Source organism: Anomaloglossus baeobatrachus, chromosome 5 (genome assembly GCF_048569485.1).
Source record: "Anomaloglossus baeobatrachus isolate aAnoBae1 chromosome 5, aAnoBae1.hap1, whole genome shotgun sequence".
Taxonomy (NCBI): Eukaryota; Metazoa; Chordata; class Amphibia; order Anura; family Aromobatidae; genus Anomaloglossus; species Anomaloglossus baeobatrachus.
In genome coordinates this window covers 70321977-70344058 of record NC_134357.1, presented here as the reverse complement: position 1 = coordinate 70344058, position 22082 = coordinate 70321977, and the positions used below count along the sequence as shown (strand labels likewise).

The window sequence follows — 22082 nt, the reverse complement described above, 5'->3', positions numbered from 1 at the left end:
TCCTGTCCCCCGCACTGGAGAATCCTAAGAGTGTGCAGTGTGCTTGTTGTGAAGATTCAAAAGTATGGAGTCACATAGAGTGACAGTATACTTGGACAACCCTTTTACGAATTTTAAACATTTGTTTTAGTTTTGTGGTGTATTGGGAAATTGATGATCGCCTGTGAAGACCAGCCAAATGCTATAGCCACAGGTTAGGTTTCATAGCAGATCTCATGTGGTAGACATGGAGGGTTTCAGAATATCCTAGGCTGCAATGGAAATCAATTGGCACAGCTATCTCCTTGGCCGACTCTCCCATACACAGGAGTGTTCAGTTCACTCGAATATACATGAAATACCAGAAATAATAAAGTATGGTAACATAAAGCAAAACATTTACTAAATTTTGTTATGTTTCATTTCTTTAAAAGACCATGTATAAGGGGACATCAAGGAACGAGTCACATGCAATGCAATTCACAATCTTATGTTTCTCCGATCTTCCTCACCTTCAGATTCCTCTTTTTATTATATTTTTAACAATCTACCTTAATGTAATATTTGGAAACACTGCAGTTCTCTTTGCAATTGTCTCTGATCCTCACCTGCACACTCCTATGTATATACTTTTGAGTAACCTCTCAGTTCTGGATATTTCCTACATTTCTACCACTCTACCAAACCTTCTTATTATGCTTTCTACTCAACACAAGATCATGTCATTGGTCGGTTGTATAACACAGATGTATTTTTTCATTTTCTTTGCCTGCATGGAAATGAATATTCTTGCAGTTATGGCATATGACCGCTATGTGGCAGTCTGCCATCCGCTCCACTATACCGTACTCATGAGTCTAAGAACCTGCCTTGTTGTGATCATCTCCATATGGTTTGCTGCATTATTAGAGCCTGTTTCTTTTACAATCTTGGTTGCTAATTTATCTTTTTGCTCCTCCAACCAAATTGATCATTTTTTCTGTGATGTCTCTCCATTGCTGAAACTTTCCTGCAGTGATACCACTTATGTAAATATGGCAACATACATTTTAGGTGCACTGGTTGGTATGAGCACATTCTTCATGACTTTGGTTTCTTACATTTATATTGTATTTAACATCATGAATATTCACTCTGTAGTTGGAAGGAGTAAAACTTTCTCGACCTGTGCTTCCCATCTCACCTCTGTACTTCTTTATTATGGCACTACTATGTCGTTATACATGAGACCCACATCAATGTATTCTCCAAGTCAGGACAAGTTTTTCTCTCTTCTTTATATCGTACTGATCCCACTGCTCAATCCTGTAATTTACACTCTGAAGAATAAGCAATTTAAAGATGCTTTTAAAAAACTAATAAATATCTTATGTTTTGTAAAGAATATGTAACCCCAGAGAGGACTTATATTCACGCTGCCAAATTTTTACTGTATGTAAAATATATAAAAGGAACAATACTGACGGTTAAGTGTATAAATGTGATGACTGTGGTTCTATTTAACCCCCTCACGACCGGCCGATTTTTCGCTTTCCGTTTTTTTTTTTCGCCATTCTTTTTCTGAGAGACGTAACATTTTTATTTTTCAGTCAATATGGTCATGTGAGGGCTCATTTTTTGCAGAACGAGCTGTACTTTTAAATGAAACCATCAGTTTTACCATATAGTGTACTGGAAAACGGCAAAAAAAATCCAAATGCGGAAAAATTGCAAAAAAAGTGCCATAGCACTATGGTTTTTGAGATATTTTATTCACTGTGTTCACTATATTGTAAAACTGATGTGTGGGTGTGATGCCTCAGGTCAGTGCAAGTTCGTAGACACCCAACATGTATAGGTTTACTTTTATATAAGGAGTTAAAAAAAATCGGAAGTTTGTCCAAAAAAAGTGGCGCACGTTTTACGCCATATTCCGTGACCAGTAGCGTTCTCATTTTTTTTGGGGATCTATGGCTTAGTGACGGCTTATTTTTTGCGTCTCGAGCTGACGTTTTTAACGGTACCATTTTTGCGCAGATGCTACGTTTTGATCGCCTCTTATTGCATTTTGCGCAAAAGTTGTGGCGACAAAAAAAGTCGTTTTGGCGTTTGGAATTTTTTTGCAGCTACGCCGTATACTGACCAGATTAATTGATTTTATATTTTGATAGATCGGGCGTTTCTGAACGTGGCGATACCAAATGTGTGTATATTTTTTATTTTTTTAACCTTTTAATTTTCAATGGGGCGAATGGGGTGTGATTTGAACTTTTAGGTTTTTTGTTTTTTTTAATTTTTTAAAACTTTTTTTTAACTTTTTTTTTTATTTTACTAGTCCCCCTAGGGGGCTATTGCGATCAGCAATCCGATCGCTCTGCAGTATCTGATGATCACAGCTACACAGCTGTAAACAGCAGATACGCTCTCCTTCTTTTTCACTGTGCAGCGGGCACAGCGAAAGTGAAAGCAAGTCATGTGTAGTACAGGAGTCATCACATGACTCTGTGCTACCATGACAACTATCGGAAGTCACGTGATCGTGTCACGTGACTTCCGGTATCGGGCGGTAAGTAAAAGTTTACCGCGATCGCGCTTATAATGGCGCTGTCACGTATTGACAGCGCCATTTAAGGGGTTAATCGGCACGAGCAGATAACGATTCTGCTCGTGCCTAGCAGGCACACATCTCAGCTGTGAAAATCAGCTGAGATGTGCGCCGATCGCGGCATGCTGCCGCCGGAGGACCGCGGGCAGTAACATTATGACATTTAGGACGTAATTTTACTGCCCGCGGTCGTTAAGGGGTTAAAGTCCAACATGTCATTGACTTGGGAGGTAGCTATATGAGGGGCTGCTAATGAGTCTTTGGCTTTACCCAGAAAGAAAGGAGATAGGATGATGAAACTTTACGTTTATTCCACATGCTCTCCACTGATGTCAGGGTCATACAAATAAATCCAGGTCTCATCCATAGTGACCAGCTGATCTAGGAAGTTCTTATCAGTCCTGAAATGCTGACAAATAGACAAGGAAGTTTTCACTTGCATGCTTCTCTGATCTGTTGTCAAACATTTGGGGACCCACTTTGCAGATAGCTTCCTCATGTCCAAATGTTCATGGATAATAACACAAACACGTTCACGGGAAATCCCCATGATGTCTGCTATTGCCCTAGCTGAAATTCATTGATTCTCCAGTATGAGGTTATGCACAGCATTGACGGTCTCCGGAATAACAACCACTCTCAGTCGTCCAAGACGTTCCTCATCATTGGTGCTGAAGTGGCCCGTTTTAAATTTGGCAACCCAGTTCTTAACTGTAGAATATGAAGGACATTGATCCCCCAATGTCTGCGACATATCACCATGAATTTCCTTCTCGGCTTTTCCTTGAAGAAACAAGAATTTTATCACTCCTCTACTCTCAGCTGCTGTGAATATCGCATTAGACTCAAAAAAAAGACCTGAGGAATAGAGATGAGCGAGCCTCTGAAGGCTCGAGTTCATTTCGTCGAACGGAGGCTCCGTTCGAGTTCAGTTCGGCGAACCGTTCGACGAACCTCTCGAGCCCCATTGAAACCAATGGCAGGCAAACACAAACACATAAAAACACATTATACATGTACACATACAGTTAATAAACATTGCCATAACACTTACATGTCCCTGCGACACGTCCTGCACTCTGTCTCCCGCTGCTTTTCCTTCCGATCATCACTGCGTCCTCCCGGTAACCAGCACTGATGATAGGACCTATCGTGACGTCAAAATAGCATGTGACCAGTCACGTGTCTATTATCTCATTGGCTACAGACTGGTCACATGGCTAGACGGACGACATGCTAGGTCCTGTCAGTGCATCTCTCCGGCACACGGTGCTCGTTTGAGCATTTCCGTGTACCGGCGAAATGCTCGACTCCCCGTTCCTGCATGTGGGCGCTTTTTACAGAGTCAGCCACATGCAGGGACTAGCTGTCACAGTCAGTAAATAGCGGCATTGGGAATCACGTGATCGGAGCACCGTTGCTATGGTAACCCGTCAGACAGCAGTGACGTCACGGCTTATAGCCAGCAGCCTCTGCTCACTCACGGAGTGAAAAGACTGCATGGGGAGCTTCAGCGCCTTCCTCCCATGCAGTGCTGCTGATGTAGCAGAGCTGCATGGGTTGCAGGAGAAAGAAGACAGAAGACCCTGATCGTGGAGGGCTGACAGGGAGTAATAAACATGGAGTCTCTAAGTGTGTCTGTGTATTTCTATTAAAGTATTTTTTCTCTGTGTGGTGTCTTTTTTTTAACCTTATATTGGAGATTCTTAATGGCCGGGTCAAACTTGCCTGACTTTAAGAATAGAGATGAGCGAACCGGTCGCGGTTCGGCTCGAGGTCGGTTCGCCGAACGGAGCTCCCGTTCGAGTTCGGTTCGTCGAACGTTCGACGAACCGAACTCGAACCAATAGGCTATAATGGGAGGCAATCACAAACACATAAAAATACATTATAAATGTACACATACAGTTAATAAACATTGCCATAACACTTACCGGTCCCCGCGATTCCTCCTGCACTCTGTCTCCTGCCGCTATTCCATCCGATGATCGCTGAATCCTCCCGGTGACCGGCACTGCCAGCAGAGATGCAGGACCTATCGTGATGTCAAAATAGCCACGTGACCAGTCACGTGGCTATTATCTCATTGGCTACAGACTGGTCACATGACTATGATGCGTCATGTAGGACCTGCGAGTGCATCTCTCCGGTACACGGTGCACATTTGTGTATCGCCGTGTACCGGCAACATGCTCTAGCACACGGTCGACTCCCCGTTCCGTTAGGGACCGGCTGACACAGCCGGTCATTAACGGAGATCACCGTTGCCATAGCAACGCAGTTAGCGGTGACGTCACCACTAACCGCGGCTCCGAGAGCACCGTTGCTATGGTAACGCGTCTGTCAGCATTACCGCTGTTACCGCTGACAGCCAGGAGCACTGATCTCTCACGGAGTGAAGGCTGCACGCTGCTTCCCGATTGTAGTGAGGATTGTAGTGAGGATGAGGATGAGCTGGGGCACCTCATCCTCACTACAATCCTCACTACAATCCTGAAGTGCAGTTTCTTCAAATTCATTTAAAGGCACTTGGAACGCTGAAATTGCTGCTTATAATTTAAGCCTCTATTAAAAACCTTTTTGCTTATGGATTGAAAAAAACTCTCCAGGTATCTGAAAAATCATATTGCAGTGATAGTTTCAATTGGCATAAAATATCATATGCCTTGAAGCATCACTTAATATACTATACTAGATTTAATAATTGCTCTACTACCGGCCGGGGTACTGCAACCAGACACCTGGTATCTGTTTGCTGCACTATCAATTACTTATTCTTTATTTTTACTTTTATTTTTATTTCTACCATATGTGGTTTATTCTTCTTTCTTTTTCCTTGTTCTATTGTGTGAATTGTTTTGAATAAATTTGTGTCTAAAACAAGGATAGCAATAAAAAGTATAAAATATTAATAAAAAAACTTCTTATCAGCGCTGGTTTATTGGGGATTTATTGGGCTGACAGGGGGTAATAAAGATGGAGTCTCTAATGTGTCTGTGTATTTATTTCTATTAAAGTATTTTTTCTCTGTGTGGTGTCTTTTTTTTAACCCTTTATTGGAGATTCTTAATGGCCGGGTCAAACGTGCCTGACATTAAGAATCTCTGGCTTAATACTGGCTAGTAAAGCAAAGCCAGTATTAACTCATGATTACCCAACAAGCCACCCGGCTCCAGGGCTGTTGGAAGAGTTGGATACAGCGCCAGATGATGGCGCTTCTATGAGAGCGCCATTTTCTGGGACGGCTGCGGACTGAAATTCGCAGCAGAGGCGCCCAGAAACCTCGGGCTAACCTGTGCCGCGGATTCCAATCCCCAGCTGCCTAGTTGTACCTGGCTGGACACAAAAATGGTGCGAAGCCCACGTCATTTGTTTTTTAATTATTTCATGAAATAAGTGAAATATTTAAAAAAAAAACGGGCTTCCCTATATTTTTGGTTCCCAGCTGGGTACAAATAGGAAACTGGGGGTTGGAGGCAGGCCGTGGCTGCCTGCTGTACCTGGCTAGCATACAAAAATATGGCGAAGCCCACGTCATTTTTTTGGTGGGCAAAAAACTTCTGCATACAGTCCTGGATGGAGTATGCTGAGCCTTGTAGTTCTGCAGCTGCTGTCTGCTCTTCTCCATACAGACAGCAGCTGCAGAACTACAAGGCTCAGCATACTCCATCCAGGACTGTATGCAGAAGTTTTTTGCCCCCTGAAAAAATTATGTGGGCTTCGCCATATTTTTGTATGCTAGCCAGGTACAGCAGGCAGGTACGGCTGCCCCCAACCCCCAGTTGCCTATTTGTACCCGGCTGGGAACCAAAAATAAAGGGAAGCCCTTTTCTTATTATTTCATGAGTTTCATGAAATAATTAGAAAACAAATGACGTAGGCTTCGCCCCATTTTTGTGTCCAGCCAGGTACAACTAGGCAGCTGGGGATTGGAATCCGCAGCACAGGTTGGCCTGAGCTTTCTGGGCCCCACTGCTGCGAATTGCAGTCTGCAGCCGCCTCAGAAAATGGCACTTTCATAGAAGCGCCATCTTCTGGCGCTGTATCCAACTCTTCCAGCACCTGCCTGCTATACCTGGCTAGCATACAAAAATATGGCGAAGCTCACGTCCTTTTTTTGTAGTTTTTTGGCAAAAAAAAATAAAAAATGCTTCCCTGGATTTTCCATTGCCAGTGAAGGTAACACCAAGCAGTGGGGGTTAGCAGCCAGTAGCTGCTTGGATTACCCTTAGCTAGCAATACAAAAAATGCAGCGCGAGCCCATATATATTTTTTTTAATTATTTATTTAAATAACTAAAAACAAAATGGGCTTCCCTGTATTTTGATTGCTGGACATCACAGTGCTGTAAAAATAAATCTTTAAAAAAAATGATGTAGCGCTCCGTGGTATTTTTGATTCTCAGCGCAGATAAAGCAGACAGCTATGGGTTGCCACCCCCATCTGCCTGCCGTTACCTTGGTTGGCAATCAAAATACAGGGAAGCCCATTAATTTTTTCTATTTAAAAAATAGTTAAAAAAAAATGACGTTGGGTCCCACCATTTTTGATAGCCAGCTAGGGTAAACAGATGGCTGTAGCCTGAAAACCACAGCTGGCAGCTTTACCGTGGTTGGGGATCCAATGTGGAGGTCCCCCCAGGCTCTTTTTTTATAATTATTTTATAAATAATAATTACACAAAAAAAGTAGGGTCCCCCCCAAATTGGATCACCACCAGCCAAGGTAAAGCGGACAGCTGTGGTCTGGTATTCTCAGGGTGGGAAGGTCCATAGTTATTGGGCCTTCACAGCCTAAAAATAGCAGGCCGCAGGCACCCCAGACGTGGCGCATCCACTAGATGCGCCAATCCTGGCGCTTCACCCCAGCTCATCCCGTGCCCTGGTGCAGTGGCAAACGGGGTAATAAATCAGGTTGATACTAGCTGTAAAGTCACCTGAGATCAAGCCCAGCAGTTTGTGATGTCATGGCGTCTATTAGATACCCAACATTATAAACTGTCAGTACTAACAAAAAAAAAAAATCGACAAAAGAAATTTATTTGAAAAAACAGTCCCCAAGACATTTCCTCTTTCACCAATTTATTGTAAGAAAAAAAGTAAAGGGGTCCCACGACGACTCTGGACTGTCTAGAATATGGGGGGGAGACACTCAGGGAACGTATCCCCCATTTTCTAGGAGTGCGGACCCTTCATGTGAGGAGTGTGGGTGCAATGAATCTGCACTCACTCTCCCCGGGTCCACAGCAGCATTGTCCATGTCGTAATGGTTGCTACCAAAGCTGCAATGGCCTGCTCATGAGGTAAGGGCATGCCTAATCAGGAGAACTACTGTAGAGGAAGCTCTGCTCACTGGTATATAGGTGCTCAGAGGTAATAATAGATAAAATTAGTGAGTAACCTCGGCACTCTAAATCTCCCAGACTAAGTCAGTAAGTCACAACAGACAGTAATGCAAAATCACTCTTTATTGGTCCGTATTAAAAAAAAAAAATTTCATAAGCATATATGTCTTTGTCCAAAACAAGTTACAAATGACGTTTCGGCCTGAGCCTTTGTCAGATTAGACTTATCTGCATGTAATCATGAAAAATGACAATAATCAGTATCACATAAGAGTGAGAGAACAATAACATAAACTCGAACAATGTAGAGGTACAATTGGGATGCAGCAAAAAAATTGCAACACAGCAAGAAATGAAACACATGATACAAATGTCATAATACAGTACAAGGACAATATAGTAATGACAAATATGGGGTCAGAGTAGGCTTAGACAGCTCTGGTACGAAAGAGATGTCAATCATAAAGTAACATGTGTAGTAGGTGTAGAGCTACACTATGCATGGCAGAGCTAATGGGTAGACCGACCATAGAAAAAGAGAAAAGTGGAGAAAAAGTGGAGAAAAAGTGGAGAAAAAGTGGAGAAAAAGGGGAGGAAAAGTGGAGAAAAAGTGGAGGAAAAGTGGAGAAAAAGTGAAGAAGTGGAGAAAAAGTGGAGAAAAAGTGGAGAAAAAATGAAGAAAAAGTGGAGAAAAAGTGGAGAAAAAATGGAGAAAAAGTGGAGGAAAAGTGGAGAAAAAGTGAAGAAGTGGAGAAAAAGTGGAGAAAAAGTGGAGAAAAAGTGGAGAAAAAGTGAAGAAAAAGTGAAGAAAAAGTGGAGAAAAAGTGGAGAAAAAGTGGAGAAAAAGTGGAGAAAAAGTGGAGGAAAAGTGGAGAAAAAGTGAAGAAGTGGAGAAAAAGTGGAGAAAAAGTGGAGAAAAAATGAAGAAAAAGTGGAGAAAAAGTGGAGAAAAAATGGAGAAAAAGTGGAGGAAAAGTGAAGAAGTGGAGAAAAAGTGGAGAAAAAGTGAAGAAGTGGAGAAAAAGTGGAGAAAAAGTGGAGAAAAAGTGGAGAAACAGTGGAGAAAAAGTGGAGAAAAAGTGGAGAAAAAATGAAGAAAAAGTGGAGAAAAAGTGGAGAAAAAATGGAGAAAAAGTGGAGGAAAAGTGAAGAAGTGGAGAAAAAGTGGAGAAAAAGTGAAGAAGTGGAGAAAAAGTGGAGAAAAAGTGGAGAAAAAGTGGAGAAACAGTGGAGAAAAAGTGGAGAAAAAGTGGAGAAAAAGTGGAGAAAAAATGAAGAAAAAGTGGAGAAAAAGTGGAGAAAAAATGGAGAAAAAGTGGAGGAAAAGTGAAGAAGTGGAGAAAAAGTGGAGAAAAAGTGAAGAAGTGGAGAAAAAGTGGAGAAAAAGTGGAGGAAAAGCGGAGAAAAAGTGGAGAAAAAGTGGAGAAAAAGTGGAGGAAAAGTGGAGAAAAAGTGGAGGAAAAGTGGAGAAAAGGTGAAGAAGTGGAGAAAAAGTGAAGAAAAAGTGAAGAAAAAGTGGAGAAAAAGTGGAGAAAAAGTGGAGAAAAAGTGGAGGAAAAGTGGAGAAAAAGTGAAGAAGTGGAGAAAAAGTGGAGAAAAAATGAAGAAAAAGTGGAGAAAAAGTGGAGAAAAAGTGGAGAAAAAGTGGAGAAAAAGTGGAGGAAAAGTGGAGAAAAAGTGGAGAAAAAGTGGAGGAAAAGTGGAGAAAAAGTGGAGGAAAAGTGGAGAAAAAGTGAAGAAAAAGTGAAGAAAAAGTGGAGAAAAAGTGGAGAAAAAGTGGAGAAAAAGTGGAGAAAAAGTGGAGGAAAAGTGGAGAAAAAGTGAAGAAGTGGAGAAAAAGTGGAGAAAAAGTGGAGAAAAAGTGGAGAAAAAATGAAGAAAAAGTGGAGAAAAAGTGGAGAAAAAATGGAGAAAAAGTGGAGGAAAAGTGAAGAAGTGGAGAAAAAGTGGAGAAAAAGTGGAGAAAAAGTGGAGAAACAGTGGAGAAACAGTGGAGAAAAAGTGGAGAAAAAGTGGAGAAAAAATGAAGAAAAAGTGGAGAAAAAGTGGAGAAAAAGTGGAGAAAAAGTGGAGAAAAAGTGGAGAAAAAATGGAGAAAAAGTGGAGAAAAAGTGGAGAAAAAGTGGAGAAAAAGTGGAGGAAAAGTGGAGAAAAAGTGGAGAAAAAGTGGAGAAAAAGTGGAGAAAAAGTGGAGAAAAAGTGGAGAAAAAGTGGAGAAAAAATGAAGAAAAAGTGGAGAAAAAACGGAGAAAAAGTGGAGAAAAAGTGGAGAAAAAATGGAGAAAAAGTGGAGGAAAAGCGGAGAAAAAGTGAAAAAGTGGAGAAAAAGTGGAGAAAAAGTGGAGAAACAGTGGAGAAACAGTGGAGAAACAGTGGAGAAAAAGTGGAGAAGAAGTGTTTGTTCATGCCAGATGGGAGATAAATAATTTTTTACCGGCGCTGTCATTTACTGTAACGTGATCATCGGTGTACGGTGTATACCTGTGATCACGTGAGCGGGGACCGGAAAAACCGTCCTGAATCATGATCTCCAGGGTCCCAGCTAGCCCTGAAACCCTGGAAATTTTCTGACGCCGGGGGGCGTTATTTACTTTTTCTGCCTGCTGTTTATAAACGGCAGATCAGAATAAGGCTACATTAACACGACCGATCCATTTTTGCGGTCTGCAAGAAACAGTCCATTTTTTTTCACGGGTGCATCCGTGTGGCATCCGTTTCCGTTCCGTAGACGGTCTGTATGTCATCTGTTTGTCATCCGTGTGCCTTCCGGTTTTTTTGTGTACTGCAAAAAAACTGAAGGAGGGTAAATGCATAAATTTACCCAGGATCCATAGCTTCATCCTACATGAGGCGGTCACATGTTCACTCCAGTGCCATTTTCTACTGCTTTTCACAGCGTAGAGCGCTCTGGTGATTTTCTTGTGCTCGTGCACTTCATATCAGTCTTTTCTGTCATTATAATGGCAGAAAGACACATAATGTCCCACTCTCCTGCATTTTGTAATTTTGCACCCTTTGGTGCCTTTCATGTGGCACTAAGGGGTGCTTAGCTTTGTATTTAGCCAAAAAAATGAAAAAAAAAATATGACGTAGGGTTCCCCCTATTTTTGTAGCCAGCTAGGGTAAAGCAGACGGCTGCAGCCTGCAGACCACAGCTGGCAACCTCACCTTGGCTGGTAATCCAAAACTGAGGGCACCCCACGCTGTTATTTTAAATTAAATAAATAATTAAAAAAAAAAACACGTAGGGGTCCCCCAAAATTGGATCACCAGCCAAGGTAAAGCAGACAGCTGGGGTCTGATATTCTCAGACTAGGGAGGTCCATGGTTATTGGACTCTCCCCAGCCTAAAAATAGCAGGCCGCAGCCGCCCCAGAAGTGGCGCATCCATTAGATGTGCCAATCCTGGTGCTTCGCCCCAGCTCATCCCGCGCCCTGGTGCGGTGGCAAACGGGGTAATATATGGGGTTAATACCAGATGTGTAATGTCACCTGGCACCAAGCCCTGGGGTTGGTGAGGTCAGGCGTCTATCAGATACCCGACATCACCAACCCAGTCAGTAATAAAAAAAAATAGACAAACACATTTTTATTAGAAAAAACACTTCCCAATACATTCCCTCTTTAACCAATTTATTAGAAAGAAAAACAAATCCAGGTCTGGTGTAATCCAAGGGGTTGCCATGACGATCCACACTGTCCCAGTCAATGAAGAGCAGGATGTTCCCCAATGGCTGGGAGAGCAGTGCAGTGACCTGAGCTAACATCAATGGGTCAGCCCAGGTCACTGTAGGGCATGACAAGTGCTGCTGTCAGCGAGGTACATTACCTGCGCTGATCTCCTGCACTGCCGACAGCACCTGTCACTGAGTTCAATGACCGCCGCCTTCACAGCCAAGTATCGTGAGAGGCCCGTGACGTCAACGCTAGTCAGTCTCGGGTCGGAAGCGAGAGAAGGTGATGTGACAAGCGGCGGCCATGGAGGACAGTGACAGCGCTGAGGTCGGGACTTCATCACCGCAGGTAAGCCGAGCAGGATCATGTGTGCAGAGTGAAAGGAGGACGTCAGTGTCGTGGAGTGCATGGCTGGGGACGTGTGTGTGTGTGTGTGTGTATGTATGTGTACATGCCGCGTGCAGGAGGGGGCGGAGCGAGCTGCGCGGGGAAGTGTGGGCTTCCTGCACGTAACTAGGATAAACATCGGGTTACTAACCAAAGCGCTTTGCTTGGATACCCGATGTTTATCTTGGTTACCAGCTTCTGGCAGGCTGCCAGCGATGGCTCCTGCACACTGTAGCTGTAAAAAGCCCTGCCTTTTGCTGCTAGAACCGTTCTCGAACGTATCTAGAACTATCGAGCTTTAGCAAAAAAGCTCGAGTTCTAGTTCGATCTAGAACAGCCCCCAAAATCACTCGAACCGCGAACTGGAGAACCGCGAACCGCACTCAACTCTAATTAAGAATCTTTGGCTTAATACTAGCTAGTAAAACAAAGCTAGTATTAACCCATTATTACCCAGCAAGCCACCCGGCTTCAAGGCAGCTGGAAGAGTTAGATACAGCAACAGAAGATGGCGCTTCTATAAAAGCGCCATTTTCTGGGGCGGCTGCAGACTGCAATTCGTAGCAGAGGGGCCAAGAAAGCTCGTGCTAACCTGTGCTGAGGATTCCAATCCCTAGCTGCCTAGTTGTACCTGGCTGGACACAAAAATGGGTCGAAGCCCACGTCGGTTTTTTTTTAAATTATTTCAAGAAATTCATGAAATAATTAAAAAAAGGGCTTACCTATATTTTTAGTTCCCAGCCGGGTACAAATAGGCAGCTGGGGGTTGGGGGCAGCCGTACCTGCCTGCTGTACCTGGCTAGCATACAAAAATATGGCGAAGCTCACGTAATTTTTTTGTAGTTTTTTTTGGCAAAAACAATAAAAAATGCTTCCCTGGATTTTCCATTGCCAGTGAAGGTAACACCAAGCAGTGGGGGTTAGCAGCAAGTAGCTGCTTGGATTACCCTCTGCTAGCAATACAAAAAATGCAGCGGGAGCCCAAATATTTTTTTTTAACTATTTATTTAAATAACTAAAAAACAAGAAAAAAGGGCTTTCCTGTATTTTGATTGCCTGACATCACAGTGCTGTAAAAATAAATCATTAAAAAAAGTGACGTAGCACTCCACGGTATTTTTGATCCTCAGCGCAGATAAAGCAGACAGATATGGGTTGCCACCCCCATCTGTCTGGCGTTACCTTGGCTGGCAATCAAAATACAGAGAAGCCCATTAATTTTTTTAATTTAAAAAAATAGTTAAAAAAAATGACATGGGGTCCAACCATTTTTGATAGCCAGCTAGGGTAAAGCATATGGCTGTAGCCTGAAAACCACAGCTGGCAGCTTTACCGTGGTTGGTGATCTAATGTGGAGGTAACCCCAGGCTCTTTTTTTATAATTATTTTCTAAATATTAATAATTACAAAAAAAAAGTAGGCTCCTTCCCAAATTGGATCACCAGCCAAGGTAAAGGGGACAGCTGTGGTCTGGTATCCTCAAGGTAGGAAGGTCCATAGTTATTGGCCCTTCACAGCCTAAAAATAGCAGGCCGCAGGAGCTCCAGAATTGGCGCGACCACTAGATGCGCCAATCCTGGGGCTTCACCCCAGCTCATCCTGTGCCCTGGTGCGGTGGCAAACGGGGTAATAAATGGGGTTGATGTTAGCTGTAAGGTCACCTGACATCAAGCCCAGCAGTTTGTGATGTCATGGCGTCTATCAGATACCCGACATCACCAAACTGTCAGTACTAACAAAAAAAATAGACAAAAAAAAATGTATTTGAAAAACACTCCCCAAAACATTCCCTCTTTCACCACTTTATTGTAAGCAAAAAAAAAAAAATAAGGGGGTCCCACGATGACTCTGGACCATCTAGAATATGGGGGGACACGCTCAGGTAACGTATCCCCTATTTTCTAGGAGGGAAGACCCTCCATGTGAGGAGTGTAGTTGCAATGAATCTGCACCCACTCTAATCGGGTCCACAGCAGCAGAGTCCATGTCGTAACTGTTGCTACCAAAGCTGCAATGCCCTGCTCATGAGGTAAGGGCTAGAGTTGAGCACGGTTCGTGGTTCGTGGTTCTCCAGTTTGCGGTTTGAGTGATTTTGGGGGGTGTTCTAGATCGAACTAGAACTCGAGCTATTTGCTAAAAGTTCATTAGCTCGAGTTACGTTCGAGAACGGTTCTATCAGCAAAAAGCCTAGCTAATTACTAGCTGGCTTTTCACTGTAATACTGTGAGTCACTCTGTGTCTCTCTCTGTGTCTGTGTCACTCTGTGGGATAATGGCGATCGCCATTTTTTTTTTCTTTTCTTCTTTCCCTAAGCGCGCGTGTAGTGGGGCGGGCCAGCATGTCAGCCAATCCCAGACACACACACAGCTAAGTGGACTTTTTGCCAGAAAAGCAAGGGCATGTGTCATAGGCTGTCCATGTCACATGTCCTTGCATTATAAAAATGGACATTTTGTTCCAGCACGGCATTATATGCCTTCTGCGTCTGGGTGTCAGTCACCTCTCACGCAGCTCCTGTCGCCGGTCCTGCTGTGTATGCTATACACACAGCGTTCTACAGATTAGGGACAGAATTTTATTTCAGCCCTTTTAAGGGCTAATTACAGCTGGCTCAAAGCCATAGGTGACAGTCAGGTCCGTGGAAACAGTTTTTAACAGCTACAGATAACAGCGTCTGTGTAGCTAAGCTCAGGGACTTCCTTGCTGCATTTCACCATTACGAGGGATAGAAAGTGAGGCTTCCTTTCCTCTACACTGACCCACAACCCGGCCACTGTACCCTCCTGCCCTTTTTAGCAAAGCCATTTTAATTGAAGAGTGCTGCCAGTTACTGCCGACCAAAGAGTGGCTGCTGTCCTCCATTATTGTGGCACTTGTGCCAAGCAAGTCCCACCAGCTCTGCATTCTCCCCTCCTGTACATTTTTGCAAAGCCATTTTAACTGAAAAGAGTGCTGCCAGTATGTGGCATCCAAAAAGTGGCTGTTGGACTCCATTAGTGTCCCACTGGTGCCAAGCAATTTCCAGCACCTCTGCATTGCACCCTCAAGCTCATTTTTACTAAGCCATTATAATAGCAAACACTAAGTAAACTTAGTGGCATCCTAAAAGTGGCTGTTGGACTTCATTAGTGTCCCACTGGTGCCAAGCAATTTCCAGCACCTCTGCATTGCACCCTCAAGCTCATTTTTACTAAGCAATTATAATAGCAAACACAGAGGAAACTTAGTGGCATCCAAAAAGTGGCAATTGGACTTCATTATTGTCCCACTGGTGTCAAGCAAATTCCAGCACCTCTGCATTGCACCCTCAAGCTCATTTTTACTAAGCCATTATAATAGCAAACACTGAGGAAACTTAGTGGCATCCAAAAAGTGGCTGTTGGACTTCATTAAAGTCCCACTGGTGCCAAGCAATTTCCAGCACCTCTGCATTGCACCCTCAAGCTCATTTTTACTAAGCCATTATAATAGCAAACACTAAGTAAACTTAGTGGCATCCTAAAAGTGGCTTTTGGACTTCAATAGTGTCCCACTGGTGTCAAGCAATTTCCAGCACCTCTGCATTGCACCCTCAAGCTCATTTTTACTAAGCCATTATAATAGCAAACACTGAAGAAACTTAGTGGCATCCAAAAAGTGGCTGTTGGACTTCATTAGTGTCCCACTGGTGCCAAGCAATTTCCAGCACCTCTGCATTGCACCCTCAAGCTCATTTTTACTAAGCCATTATAATAGCAAACTATATACGAATAAGGCTGCACATCAAACTTAGATAATAGTATAATGCCTCAAGCATATGGACAAATATTGGAATATACAATGAAAAATGCTACTTGCTAATTTGAACATGTGAATAATGAATTGCATACCTGCCATGAATATTAGGAAAAAGGAGATATTTAGCAATCGCATTGATCAATGTAACTGAGCCCCAAGGCCTCGTCAAGGCATATCTCTATATTGGGGTCCCTAGCTCTGTGACCCTAACTGTGTGTCATCTCATTGCAATTAAAAACTGCTATGGGTGGAGAGGGGTAACTAAGGACTTTCTTATATAGGAGATGGAAAAAACATGGCCGAAAGGGGCGGAGCTGTGTTCACATTCAGAAAAAAAAATTACATATAACTGAATAGGATAACTGAAGTGAGCACTAATGTATATATTATGAGTGCAAGCCAAAAAATTACATACTATATACGAATAAGGCTGCACATCAAACTTAGATAATAGTATAATGCCTCAAGCATATGGACAAATATTGGAATATACAATGAAAAATGCTACTTGCTAATTTGAACATGTGAATAATGAATTGCATACCTGCCATGAATATTAGGAAAAAGGAGATATTTAGCAATCGCATTGATCAATGTAACTGAGCCCCAAGGCCTCGTCAAGGCATATCTCTATATTGGGGTCCCTAGCTCTGTGACCCTAACTGTGTGTCATCTCATTGCAATTAAAAACTGCTATGGGTGGAGAGGGGTAACTAAGGACTTTCTTATATAGGAGATGGAAAAAACATGGCCGAAAGGGGCGGAGCTGTGTTCACATTCAGAAAAAAAATTACATATAACTGAATAGGATAACTGAAGTGAGCACTAATGTATATATTATGAGTGCAAGCCAAAAAATTACATACTATATACGAATAAGGCTGCACATCAAACTTAGATAATAGTATAATGCCTCAAGCATATGGACAAATATTGGAATATACAATGAAAAATGCTACTTGCTAATTTGAACATGTGAATAATGAATTGCATACCTGCCATGAATATTAGGAAAAAGGAGATATTTAGCAATCGCATTGATCAATGTAACTGAGCCACAAGGCCTCGTCAAGGCATATCTCTATATTGGGGTCCCTAGCTCTGTGACCCTAACTGTGTGTCATCTCATTGCAATTAAAAACTGCTATGGGTGGAGAGGGGTAACTAAGGACTTTCTTATATAGGAGATGGAAAAAACATGGCCGAAAGGGGCGGAGCTGTGTTCACATTCAGAAAAAAAATTACATATAACTGAATAGGATAACTGAAGTGAGCACTAATGTATATATTATGAGTGCAAGCCAAAAAATTACATACTATATACGAATAAGGCTGCACATCAAACTTAGATAATAGTATAATGCCTCAAGCATATGGACAAATATTGGAATATACAATGAAAAATGCTACTTGCTAATTTGAACATGTGAATAATGAATTGCATACCTGCCATGAATATTAGGAAAAAGGAGATATTTAGCAATCGCATTGATCAATGTAACTGAGCCCCAAGGCCTCGTCAAGGCATGTCTCTATATTGGGGTCCCTAGCTCTGTGACCCTAACTGTGTGTCATCTCATTGCAATTAAAAACTGCTATGGGTGGAGAGGGGTAACTAAGGACTTTCTTATATAGGAGATGGAAAAAACATGGCCGAAAGGGGCGGAGCTGTGTTCACATTCAGAAAAAAAATTACATATAACTGAATAGGATAACTGAAGTGAGCACTAATGTATATATTATGAGTGCAAGCCAAAAAATTACATACTATATACGAATAAGGCTGCACATCAAACTTAGATAATAGTATAATGCCTCAAGCATATGGACAAATATTGGAATATACAATGAAAAATGCTACTTGCTAATTTGAACATGTGAATAATGAATTGCATACCTGCCATGAATATTAGGAAAAAGGAGATATTTAGCAATCGCATTGATCAATGTAACTGAGCCCCAAGGCCTCGTCAAGGCATATCTCTATATTGGGGTCCCTAGCTCTGTGACCCTAACTGTGTGTCATCTCATTGCAATTAAAAACTGCTATGGGTGGAGAGGGGTAACTAAGGACTTTCTTATATAGGAGATGGAAAAAACATGGCCGAAAGGGGCGGAGCTGTGTTCACATTCAGAAAAAAAATTACATATAACTGAATAGGATAACTGAAGTGAGCACTAATGTATATATTATGAGTGCAAGCCAAAAAATTACATACTATATACGAATAAGGCTGCACATCAAACTTAGATAATAGTATAATGCCTCAAGCATATGGACAAATATTGGAATATACAATGAAAAATGCTACTTGCTAATTTGAACATGTGAATAATGAATTGCATACCTGCCATGAATATTAGGAAAAAGGAGATATTTAGCAATCACATTGATCAATGTAACTGAGCCCCAAGGCCTCGTCAAGGCATATCTCTATATTGGGGTCCCTAGCTCTGTGACCCTAACTGTGTGTCATCTCATTGCAATTAAAAACTGCTATGGGTGGAGAGGGGTAACTAAGGACTTTCTTATATAGGAGATGGAAAAAACATGGCCGAAAGGGGCGGAGCTGTGTTCACATTCAGAAAAAAAATTACATATAACTGAATAGGATAACTGAAGTGAGCACTAATGTATATATTATGAGTGCAAGCCAAAAAATTACATACTATATACGAATAAGGCTGCACATCAAACTTAGATAATAGTATAATGCCTCAAGCATATGGACAAATATTGGAATATACAATGAAAAATGCTACTTGCTAATTTGAACATGTGAATAATGAATTGCATACCTGCCATGAATATTAGGAAAAAGGAGATATTTAGCAATCGCATTGATCAATGTAACTGAGCCCCAAGGCCTCGTCAAGGCATATCTCTATATTGGGGTCCCTAGCTCTGTGACCCTAACTGTGTGTCATCTCATTGCAATTAAAAACTGCTATGGGTGGAGAGGGGTAACTAAGGACTTTCTTATATAGGAGATGGAAAAAACATGGCCGAAAGGGGCGGAGCTGTGTTCACATTCAGAAAAAAAATTACATATAACTGAATAGGATAACTGAAGTGAGCACTAATGTATATATTATGAGTGCAAGCCAAAAAATTACATACTATATACGAATAAGGCTGCACATCAAACTTAGATAATAGTATAATGCCTCAAGCATATGGACAAATATTGGAATATACAATGAAAAATGCTACTTGCTAATTTGAACATGTGAATAATGAATTGCATACCTGCCATGAATATTAGGAAAAAGGAGATATTTAGCAATCGCATTGATCAATGTAACTGAGCCCCAAGGCCTCGTCAAGGCATATCTCTATATTGGGGTCCCTAGCTCTGTGACCCTAACTGTGTGTCATCTCATTGCAATTAAAAACTGCTATGGGTGGAGAGGGGTAACTAAGGACTTTCTTATATAGGAGATGGAAAAAACATGGCCGAAAGGGGCGGAGCTGTGTTCACATTCAGAAAAAAAATTACATATAACTGAATAGGATAACTGAAGTGAGCACTAATGTATATATTATGAGTGCAAGCCAAAAAATTACATACTATATACGAATAAGGCTGCACATCAAACTTAGATAATAGTATAATGCCTCAAGCATATGGACAAATATTGGAATATACAATGAAAAATGCTACTTGCTAATTTGAACATGTGAATAATGAATTGCATACCTGCCATGAATATTAGGAAAAAGGAGATATTTAGCAATCGCATTGATCAATGTAACTGAGCCCCAAGGCCTCGTCAAGGCATATCTCTATATTGGGGTCCCTAGCTCTGTGACCCTAACTGTGTGTCATCTCATTGCAATTAAAAACTGCTATGGGTGGAGAGGGGTAACTAAGGACTTTCTTATATAGGAGATGGAAAAAACATGGCCGAAAGGGGCGGAGCTGTGTTCACATTCAGAAAAAAAATTACATATAACTGAATAGGATAACTGAAGTGAGCACTAATGTATATATTATGAGTGCAAGCCAAAAAATTACATACTATATACGAATAAGGCTGCACATCAAACTTAGATAATAGTATAATGCCTCAAGCATATGGACAAATATTGGAATATACAATGAAAAATGCTACTTGCTAATTTGAACATGTGAATAATGAATTGCATACCTGCCATGAATATTAGGAAAAAGGAGATATTTAGCAATCGCATTGATCAATGTAACTGAGCCCCAAGGCCTCGTCAAGGCATATCTCTATATTGGGGTCCCTAGCTCTGTGACCCTAACTGTGTGTCATCTCATTGCAATTAAAAACTGCTATATATTCCAATATTTGTCCATATGCTTGAGGCATTGTACTATTATCTAAGTTTGATGTGCAGCCTTATTCGTATATAGTATGTAATTTTTTGGCTTGCACTCATAATATATACATTAGTGCTCACTTCAGTTATCCTATTCAGTTATATGTAATTTTTTTTCTGAATGTGAACACAGCTCCGCCCCTTTCGGCCATGTTTTTTCCATCTCCTATATAAGAAAGTCCTTAGTTACCCCTCTCCACCCATAGCAGTTTTTAATTGCAATGAGATGACACACAGTTAGGGTCACAGAGCTAGGGACCCCAATATAGAGATATGCCTTGACGAGGCCTTGGGGCTCAGTTACATTGATCAATGCGATTGCTAAATATCTCCTTTTTCCTAATATTCATGGCAGGTATGCAATTCATTATTCACATGTTCAAATTAGCAAGTAGCATTTTTCATTGTATATTCCAATATTTGTCCATATGCTTGAGGCATTATACTATTATCTAAGTTTGATGTGCAGCCTTATTCGTATATAGTATGTAATTTTTTGGCTTGCACTCATAATATATACATTAGTGCTCACTTCAGTTATCCTATTCAGTTATATGTAATTTTTTTTCTGAATGTGAACACAGCTCCGCCCCTTTCGGCCATGTTTTTTCCATCTCCTATATAAGAAAGTCCTTAGTTACCCCTCTCCACCCATAGCAGTTTTTAATTGCAATGAGATGACACACAGTTAGGGTCACAGAGCTAGGGACCCCAATATAGAGATATGCCTTGACGAGGCCTTGGGGCTCAGTTACATTGATCAATGCGATTGCTAAATATCTCCTTTTTCCTAATATTCATGGCAGGTATGCAATTCATTATTCACATGTTCAAATTAGCAAGTAGCATTTTTCATTGTATATTCCAATATTTGTCCATATGCTTGAGGCATTATACTATTATCTAAGTTTGATGTGCAGCCTTATTCGTATATAGTATGTAATTTTTTGGCTTGCACTCATAATATATACATTAGTGCTCACTTCAGTTATCCTATTCAGTTATATGTAATTTTTTTTCTGAATGTGAACACAGCTCCGCCCCTTTCGGCCATGTTTTTTCCATCTCCTATATAAGAAAGTCCTTAGTTACCCCTCTCCACCCATAGCAGTTTTTAATTGCAATGAGATGACACACAGTTAGGGTCACAGAGCTAGGGACCCCAATATAGAGATATGCCTTGACGAGGCCTTGGGGCTCAGTTACATTGATCAATGCGATTGCTAAATATCTCCTTTTTCCTAATATTCATGGCAGGTATGCAATTCATTATTCACATGTTCAAATTAGCAAGTAGCATTTTTCATTGTATATTCCAATATTTGTCCATATGCTTGAGGCATTATACTATTATCTAAGTTTGATGTGCAGCCTTATTCGTATATAGTATGTAATTTTTTGGCTTGCACTCATAATATATACATTAGTGCTCACTTCAGTTATCCTATTCAATTATAATAGCAAACACTGAGGAAACTTAGTGGCATCCTAAAAGTGGCTGTTGGACTTCATTAGTGTCCCACTGGTGCCAAACAATTTCCAGCACCTCTGCATTGCACCCTCAAGCTCATTTTTACTAAGCCATTATAATAGCAAACCCTGAGGAACCTTAGTGGCATCCAAAAAGTGGCTGTTGGACTTCATTAGTGTCCCACTGGTGCCAAGCAATTTCCAGCACCTTTGCATTGCACCCTCAAGCTCATTTTTACTAAGCCATTATAATAGCAAACCCTGAGGAAACTTAGTGGCATCCTAAAAGTGGCTGTTGGACTTCATTAGTGTCCCACTGGTGCCAAGCAATTTCCAGCACCTTTGCATTGCACCCTCAAGCTCATTTTTACTAAGCCATTATAATAGCAAACCCTGAGGAACCTTAGTGGCATCCAAAAAGTGGCTTTTGGACTTCAATAGTGTCCCACTGGTGTCAAGCAATTTCCAGCACCTCTGCATTGCACCCTCAAGCTCATTTTTACTAAGCCATTATAATAG

General features: G+C 41.4%; 1 protein-coding gene across 1 annotated transcript; it reads left to right on the top strand.

Annotated features, from left to right (window-relative positions):
• The first annotated feature begins 416 nt into the window (after positions 1 to 416).
• LOC142312656 (olfactory receptor 5AR1-like) lies at positions 417 to 1370 on the top strand. Its single transcript, XM_075351652.1, has one exon. It carries the CDS (start codon positions 417 to 419, stop codon positions 1368 to 1370), a length of 954 nt encoding a protein of 317 aa, XP_075207767.1.
• The last annotated feature ends 20712 nt before the right edge of the window (positions 1371 to 22082 follow it).